This window comes from Equus caballus, chromosome 6 (genome assembly GCF_041296265.1).
Source record: "Equus caballus isolate H_3958 breed thoroughbred chromosome 6, TB-T2T, whole genome shotgun sequence".
NCBI lineage: Eukaryota > Metazoa > Chordata > Mammalia > Perissodactyla > Equidae > Equus > Equus caballus.
In genome coordinates, this window is record NC_091689.1 from 82,924,250 (window position 1) to 82,933,218 (window position 8,969).

At 56.1% G+C, this 8,969-nt stretch overlaps 1 protein-coding gene across 1 annotated transcript; it reads right to left on the reverse strand.

The window, feature by feature from the left end:
• Nucleotides 1-418: 418 nt before the first annotated feature.
• LOC100063342 (keratin, type II cytoskeletal 3-like) lies at nt 419-8,969 on the reverse strand. Its single transcript, XM_070270350.1, is given in 13 exon segments — nt 419-696; nt 985-1,019; nt 1,736-1,956; nt 2,586-2,674; nt 2,677-2,710; nt 3,796-3,960; nt 4,177-4,272; nt 4,932-4,992; nt 6,055-6,275; nt 8,065-8,276; nt 8,379-8,501; nt 8,504-8,643; nt 8,938-8,969. Coding segments are annotated over 13 exon segments (1,707 nt in total).

An 8,969-nucleotide genomic window follows, 5' to 3' on the forward strand; every position in this document is an offset into this window, starting at 1 on the left:
CAGAAGTGACAAGCACTGCTCGTGGGAAATCTAAGCACCAGAAGGAGGTGGGGACCAGGGGACCCCTGCCTACCAGGGCGGGGATCAGGGTGTGTGCAGGGTCAGCTGGGGCTTCCCCCTAAGGAGTGAGATAGTAACCGGGTTGGGCATGCCTGCGGGGCGGGGGCGGGGGCTCTGGCCCGATCCTGGACACTGCCCCGAGACTGGCCTGGTGAGGGTAGATGGTTTTTCAGCCCGATCATCCTTCCCAGGAAATTTTGGGCTACGAAGCCCATCGTCCAGGAAGGTGGGGCTCAGGGGCGCAGGTCAGAATGTGTGTTAGGCGAGGGCCCCACGGGGGTCGGGAATAGCGCACAGAGCGGGGATGTGCTGGCTGGTGAAAGAGCCTGGGGATCCGGGGACACCTCGGGCGCCCGGTTCAGAATTTCTGGTGGGACCGCTGGCTCTGGGAGGAGCTTTGAGAAACCTGGATCGAGCTGCTGCCGCCGCCCCCGCTGAGGACAGATGAGCCCCGGGAACTGGAAAAGCCCCCGCGCACCACAGAGCTCCCGCCCGAGCCGCGGCCAGAGCCCAGGCCCCCGCCGTTGGCCCCGCTGCCCAGGCCCCGGCGGCCGCCTGCCCCTCCTCGGAGGACGCCTCCTCCCAGGGCGCCTCTGCCGCCGCCGCTGCTGATGATGATGATGTTGTAGACCATCTCTGCAAAGAGCATTTGGGGTCAGGGAGCCTCGCACCTCCAGCCCGCAGTCCCTGCGGCCCCACTCCGTGTTCCCTGGGGTACCGCCCACTGAGACTCCCAGAGGGTGGAGAGGGCAGGCCGCAAGAAGGGAAGGAAGGTTGGCCCCTTTGGGACCGAGAGCCTTAGGGTTATCCAGCCGCTACCCAGCCTGCGGATGGAATCATCTCACACCAGCACCGGCCCGCGGTTTGAGAAACATTATTCCATAAATGTCCAGCCCCTTCCCAGACAAACAGCCCGGTACTCACCAATGCTCACGGAACTCTGGCACTCTCCAGACATCCTGTGGGAGGACCAGACCCGGAGTTTAGACATTTGTGCCAGGTCCTCCCTTCCCTAAATGCACCTTGCTTAGGTCGACAGCAATGAAAGCCTTGATCCCCCAGCCCCTTCCTAACTGATGCTGACAATAAGAAATGGGCTGGGTAGGTGCTCAAAAAAACCACGGTGTGCATTCCTCTTTCTATGGGGTAAGGTTGGACTTAAGTTGCTACCCTTTCCACGAACGTTCTCCCAGAGAATAACAGAGCAGAGGGTTATTCCTGGGCCCACCCATCCTCCCCTCACTTCTCAGGATCCTGTTTATTCAATAGATATTATTTGAACCCACATAGGCCAGAGCCCCATACTCAAGTGCCAGGCTACAGGAACCCACCCTTCAAAAACCTACAATTAAGACAATAAAGAAATGGCATAGAAATAATATGTATGCCTATGACTCCTCCTCTTTGCAGATATGTGTTTTACGGCTAAAACGTGAGACATGAAAGGTAGAGAAATCTACGGGAGAGGAGGCTCTGATGGTGTCACTGTTGTGCAGAAGACACAGCTCTCCTGGAGGTCTGGCAGCACCTGGTGGTCCTTAAAAAGAGGAGGCTGGCCTGCCGAGGGCTACCACCACCTCCAGCAGCGCGCCCAGCACCCGTGCACTGGCAGCAGGCTCAGCGGAAAGCCACCAGGCCTCTGGGCCTCCTGGGAACCAGAGGGACTCCCGCTCACCTGCACTCCTCGCCCTCCAGGAGGGTCCGGTAGGTGGCGATCTCAATGTCCAGGGCCAGCTTGACGTTCATCAGCTCCTGGTACTCCTTCAGCAGCTGGGCCAGGTCCTCCTTGGCCTGCTGCAGGGCGGCCTTGAGGTCCTGAAGCTTGGCACTGGCGTCCTGGAGGGCCACTTCCCCGTGCTGCTCTGCATCCGCGGTGGCTGTCTGCAGGTTGGCGCTCTGGGGGTGGGAATCCAGGAGTCCAGTTTAGATTCACGTGGCTCACTGAGGGCCTGCCCTGTGCCTGGTGCTTCCCCATGGGTCACCTCACATTGGGCACATGAGGGCACTACAGCCCGCGGAGGTTAAAGCCTGGGCCTCGATCTAGATGCTAGCATGGCAAGGAGTGGCATTAGCAACATCAGGCCTCAAGGACTGGCCCAGCTCAGGAGGAGTCAGACTCTTCCGGTACCCCTCTCCTCTTTCATGGTAAGAGACTGAGCATCTTCTGTAAACCTCCCTCCTCCAGGAAGTCTTCCTGAATTAGCAGAGACACCATCTCTTTGCCCTAGCCCATCTGGATGTGGGCTTCCTTGGCTACTCTCCCAGTTTGGTCTTCACACAATCAGCTTCTTTCCCTGACCTCCCTAATCACGTCTGCACACTGTATTTCTGGCCCACATGAGCCTTCAGTCTCCAGGGTCCACATGACAGCCTTTGTTCAGCGCCTGGCCCGGAACTGCTCCGGGTCAGTCTTGGCATGCGTGGGTCTGGGCCAGGATGTCACAGCGATGCGTGCCGAGCCCTGAGTTTCGTGCTACAAGCATAACCCGCAGATTCGGACACATGCTCCTCCTCCTCCTTCTCACCTGCTTCTTGACGCTCTCGATCTCGGCCCGCAGCCTCTGGATCATCCTGTTGAGCTCCGAGATCTCACTCTTGGTGCTCTTCAGGTCCTCCCGTGCCTGCCGGCCGTGGTCTGCAGCTCTCCCAACTGTGCAGGAAGGAGCCACACTTTCAGAAAGCCAGCAGAGGCCTTACAGGTCCCCTAACCCAACCCCTCATGTCACCAACAAGAAAACCCAAACACAGACGTGTGACTTGTGCAGGGTCACCCAGCTGGGGGAACCGGGTGCTCTCTCCCCTGCACTAGGGGACCCATCTCCTAGCACAATGGCTGCTGTAGTTGGGCAGACACCTTACCCCAGGCCCTGTGCTTTATCTCATTAAACCTCACAACAACCCGATGAGCAAGGCATTATTATCCCCACTTTATAAATGGGACCACTGAGACACAGACAGCTTGAGTACCATGACTAAACACATCGGCCCTTGAGTGACAGGGCTAGGACTTGAATGCAGCCCATGAGAGGAGGAGCCATTGTCTGAACCAGCAGGCTGCCCTTCCTTGGGCAGAAAAGCCAGAAAATTCAGACGCATAAGGGCCAGCTCTGCCACATTCAGGTGCAGAACTCCTTGTGTCTGTGGTCCAGCCTTGCTCCACCTCCCTTTCCCTCCCCACACTTCTTTCCAGACATTGGCTTCAACCCCTCCGTGTGATCAAGCCTGAAGCACACGACGACAAGAGCCAGACTGGTGGAGGGGAAATGGAGACCTCTACAACAGTGAAGGGGGTGCAGCCGGAGGGAGCTAGCTTAAGGATCTCTCAACCTTGGCACAGCTGACACTTGGGGCAGGATGATTCTTTGTTTGGGAGAAGGATCTCATGCATTATAAGATGTTTAGCAGCATCCCTGGCCTCTGCCCCGTAGACACCAGTAGGAGGCCCACCCCCACTCCCAGATGTGACAAACCAAAACTGACTGCACACGTTGTGGTATGTCTCCTGGGGGGAAGTCATACCTTCCCCTCCTGTTGAGAGGCACCAGGTTAGAGCCGAGTCAGAGCTCTCTGATTAGGAGGGAGATGTCTGCTAGTAAGACCAGACCAGTGGAAGCTGCCATGCTGGAGATGTGGAGAAGAACGACTCAGAGGCAGGATCTGCCCTCCAGATGGCCCGCCCAGCTAGGTTGGTGGGAGAGACAAGAATCTCTGAAGCTACGTGATGGTGTCACCCACCTTGCTGTGGTACAGCACCTCGGCCTCCGCCTTGCTTTTCTGAGCGATCGCCTCGTACTGGGCACGGACCTCAGCGATGATGCTGTCCAGGTCCAGGTCCCGGTTGTTGTCCATGGACAGGACCACGGACATGTCGCTGGTGTCTGCCTGCACCTGGGACAGCTCCTGCAGAGCCAGACAGACATGGCCACTTCTGAGCAGACCCACCCCAGGGCTCCCCAAAGGGACGGCTCCCAACAGACTGAGGGACAGTCTGGAAGGGACCACTTTTGTCAGAAGGACAGACACGACTCAAACTCCTACGGGTGAGCCTCTGAACACCTTCTTCTCCAGGAGACGGAGGGGGTGGGTCCGAGGCTTAAAGAAGAGGAGGACACTTACGGCGTCATAGAGGGCCCTCAGGAAGTTGATCTCGTCTGTCACGCTCTGCACCTTGGCCTCCAGTTCCACTTTGGTCATGTAGGCAGCATCAACATCCTGAGAGAGAAGTCGGTCACTGTCCCTGCTGACCTGCGGGCTCAGCCCAGTCCTGGGCACTAGGGGAAGGGGCAGGAGGAAGGGGCCCCGGGGACCTGCCCATCAGGAGCCCCCACTCAGGGGAAACGAGGCTCCTGTCCCGGCACAGGCGGACTCGTCCTAGCGTGACTAGACCGGCCACTTTGTAGGCTGGGCTGGCAAACGTGGATCAGAGAAGAGCGGAGGAGGCTGTGAGGGCGAGAGGAAGGACACGGCCGAGGCTGCGGCTGTTACACTGACGCTGGGGGAGGAGGATTTCCGAGGGAGAAGCTACATTGGCAACACTCATAGGCCGTCTCCACATAGCTCCTGGGAATACACCCCTGAAAAGAGATCCTATTTCTTGTCTTTGTCTGCTTTCCAATCACAGCTCAAGGCCTGGTCAGATTCGTACACCCACACGCCCCTCGGAAGCAACATGGCGAAAGTCCAGTGGCTCCTTCAGACCCTCGTCCAGGCGCTCCTCAGGGGACCCCCTCCCTGGCCCTGGCCCTGGCCCTCCCCCACATGGCCTAAAGGAGACCCTCAAATTAGCAGGACCAAGCTCCTGCCTCCCATCAGCCTTCACAGCGCTCTGTTGAGTGGGGCTCCAGGGTGGGAGGTGGGGAAGGACCGGTCGCCTTCTTCAGGATGACAAAGTCGTTCTCTGCAGCCGTGCGCTTGTTGATCTCCTCTTCGTACCTGTGAGAAGCGAGTTACTTACTGGTCTGCCTTCTTGGGGACGTCCCCATGGCCCCAGAGCACTTCCCATGAGTAACATGGACTCAGGGCTTCTTGTCCCACCAGTTTAGCCCAGGGCCTGTGTCATTGCAGCGTGCAGCCTCCTGGGTCCAGGAGAGACCCAGCTCATTCAACAGGCTTTACTGAGCACCTACTGTGTGATAATGGGGGTGGCGGTTACTGGGCACTAGAGTAGAAGCCCCTTCCTCATGGGCTGCTATTCTGATCAATCCTGGAAGGCCTCCTGGAGAAACTTGGATTTTTTTTAAACTATTATGTGACCAAAGGGAGATGGCTGAGCTGCTAGGAGCTTCTGGGGAAGTGCCTGGGGCCAACTCTGTGTACAGCAAGCACAGTAGGCCCTTGGGCTCTCAGTAGATACTTCCTGAATTAATGAAAACCAAGAATGGGTCACTAAGAATGTGCCGGGTCCTGCTCCAGAAATGACACTTGTATTAACTCATTTGGTCCTCATTACGGCCAATAGGAGAAATGCTATCACTCTTTCCATTTTACAGATGGGGACACTGAGGCACAGAGAAGCTAAGGAACTTGCCCAAGATCACAGAGCTGATAAGTGGCACAATAGGGCTTGACCAAGGCACACAGACTCCAGAGTCTGAACTCTGAACGATAAAGTAAGTTGCTTCTCATTTAGATGCCTATTGACAGGGGAAATAAAGTTCATCTTTGGAGGGAACTTGGAGGTGATGTAGTCCAGGGAGGATTGAAGGGTTTATCTGAGTCTATAAAGTTCATGAATGAGCTTCAGGGTCTCTTGGAACCCCCCAGAATTATCTGTATGTGTCCTTTCAGTAAATTCCCAACAGGGTTTCTGCCCCAAACAAGCCCTGAGCCACTGCCTCAAAGACTGGGATATTGAAAGTCAGAGAGAGTGGGGGTAAATTCCCACAAGCTGGCAGCCAGCTGGAACACAGCTAAACGGGAGCCCAGACGCCTGTCATCTGCCCTCTCCCACCGTGCAGCCCACCCTCCCCTCCCCCGGGCACTGGGGCCGCGCACCTCTTCTTGAAGTCCTCCACCAGCTCCTCCATGCTCCTCGGCTCCCCCTGCAGCTTGCTCTTCTCCATGTGCAGCCCGCCCAGGAAGTCCTTGAGGCTGCTGATGGAGTTCTCAAAAAAAGGCTCCAGGTTCTGGTTGTTGGTGTTAGAACCGGTGCCCTGTTCCTGCAGGAGGCTCCACTTGGTCTCCGGGACCTTGTTCTGCTGCTCCAGGAACCGCAACTGCCGCCCAACAACAAAAGAGCATCCGGGAGCTGTCCAGGGCCAGCTCCAATCACGGCGGCTCTGACTCCCCCAGAACAAAGTCCCAGGGATCTCCCTGTGTCTCCAGCAGGGCTGCATGCTGCAGGCTGCAATAGTTTGTGCTAACCCCGTGTGGACAGCAGCGTTGGGGTAACACAGGGCAGGTAGAGCCCTATTGCACAGGTAAGGAAACTGAAGCCCAGAGATAACCAAGGTCACACAACAAGCGAGTAACAAATCTGAACTGGAGTTTCCTGACACCTAGGCTCGACAATCTTCCCATGACATCATTCATTCATTCATTCATTCATTCCTCAAACATTCAGTACTCAACAAACAGCAGGAGATTCCAGCATCCGACGGCAGATGTAGTCTTCAGGAGGAGGTTTAAAGTACATCTGCGTACACCGCACTAGGGTGGGGAATAGACAAAACTGTAAAGAAATAGCTATCAGGCAGCCCTGGTCCCAGGAACAAGGGTCCAGACACACCAAGGGTCAGCCCCTCCGCCCAGCCTTGTTAAACGCAGGGCTCAGCTGCTTTTAAACTGAGCCACTGGCTAAAGATGTCTCAAAGTTCATTTGCTACAAAACATTTCTGTACACAAATTCAAGGCCAACTTGTATAAGTAGGTGGAGTAAATATCAATCAATTGGCCATTCAACAAACATTTGCGAAGTGCCAAGAACGTGCCAGGCCTTATGCTGGACAATAGGACCCCAAGATCTGGGAATCCCCCTTTAGGGATGATGAGAAGGCCTTGGGTGGCGAAACCCACCTTCTGTGGAGAAGAAGCATTTTCACATCACTTTCTACCTTTCTATGAATAATTTGTCTAGATACCCAGGTGTCTGCTGGGGACTAGCAGGTCACCTGACTTTCAAAGGCTCCAGCTCTGCCCAGATCTGATATTCTAAAGATAAGACCAACTTCTCCTCCTTCAGCTTTGTCCAGGACACTTACGTATGGTGAGGGGTGCCCCAAAGAGTCCTCAGAAACCCTTTCTTTAGGGCCTAATATTAACCCAGGATCACAAAGAGATCTCCACACATCGTACTCAGCATACTACTGAAACCCTCTGTTAGCAGCCAGCCACACCCAAATGCCCTCTAGTCACCAAAACAGTTGTCATAACATCCCTTGCATGGAACGTCCGGAGCATGGAAATCCCTGTAAAACATCTCTTCAGCCTGGCTCGCACGCATGCACGTGTCCACAAATGTCCGATGGCCTCCACGTCTGCAGCTCCTCACACTGAAATCTTGCTGTGAGAACCACCCAGGAGGAGGAACCTCTCCCCCCTGCCCCCTCCCACCTCCCCAAAACTCTCTGCATCTCTCTCCTTAGGCGGATGGCAGGGTGACTCATCTCTCAGACACAAATCCAGCATTGGCAAAGTCAGCCTCTCTTTCAAAGAGGAGCGGCTCACAATTCACCTGGGATAGAGAAGGAATTCTGCGTCTGGGTTTCAAAAGGCAACAGTGAAGGGACCTCTGTGATGGCAACAAATAATCCTGGCAGTGCCTGTGATCCATCGCAGTAATGGGCACGTGCAGGGGCCAGTAACTCCACCCAGTGAGGGACTCAGGATCTTCATCATCTGCTGCTGCGTTCAGCAGGTCCACCACCTGCTGATATGCCCCGGAGGGCTTGAGGTACAGCATAAACCCCCAAGTCCTTCCTCTGATTCATAAGAAGGAGAAGAAACAGAGAACAAGCCAGGTGGGCCAGCTTGTCTCACTGTCCAGCGGTCCCGAGAAGGGCTCACCTTGTCGATGAAGGAGGCGAACTTGTTGTTGAGGGTCTTGATCTGCTCCCGCTCCTGGGCCTTCACTTGCCCAATCTGGGGGTCGATCTCCACATTGAGGGGCTGCAGGAGGCTCTGGTTGACGGTCACTTCCTGGATTCCCCCAGGGAAACCACCTGGGCCACCAAAGCCACCGGAGACACCAAAGCCATCAGAGCCACCAAAGCCAACAGCTCCTCCACCAAAACCCCTGGCTCCTCCTCTGAAGCCTCCAGCTCCTCCTCCCAAGCCCCCAGCTCTTCCAACAAAGCCCCCACCTGTCCCTCTTCCACTACCTCCAAAACCACCGCCCCTTGAGTATCCCCCACTGGCCCCCCCAAACCTGCCAGCCCGGGTGCCACCTCCAGCCAGACTCATGGAGATCTTCTTGTTCCCGCCGAGGCTGTGGAGACTCCTGCTCCAAAGCCTCCTCCCATCAAGGTGCAGGCAGCCGACCCTGAGCGGGAGGCCGAGGAGGACCTGGCAGAGCCGATCCGGCTCTGGCCCGACACCACGGCTGAGCGGCCGCTGAAGCCCTGGCCACGGCCCCCAGTGGAAGACCTGCAGGACTGTTGGCTGTAGCTGGCCTGGCGACTCACGGCGGTCAGCACGGTATTCCAAAGGAAGGATGGACTCAGAAGGCTGGAGGAAACTCAGAGACCTTCTGCAGTTCTGGGCCGAGGGTGACCCTTATATAGGGTCGGGGAGCTCAGCTGGCTGACGGTGCCAGACAACTAATTGAGGTATTATCTGCTTTGGTTGGCCTGGCAGCAACAGGTTGAGTCCAAAACTCGCAACACACCTTGGTAATCACCCCAAATTTCCAAATCACTTTGTTCTCCCAGAGTTACTCACCTGAAATAAGCTGAAGGTGGCAAAGGGGCCAT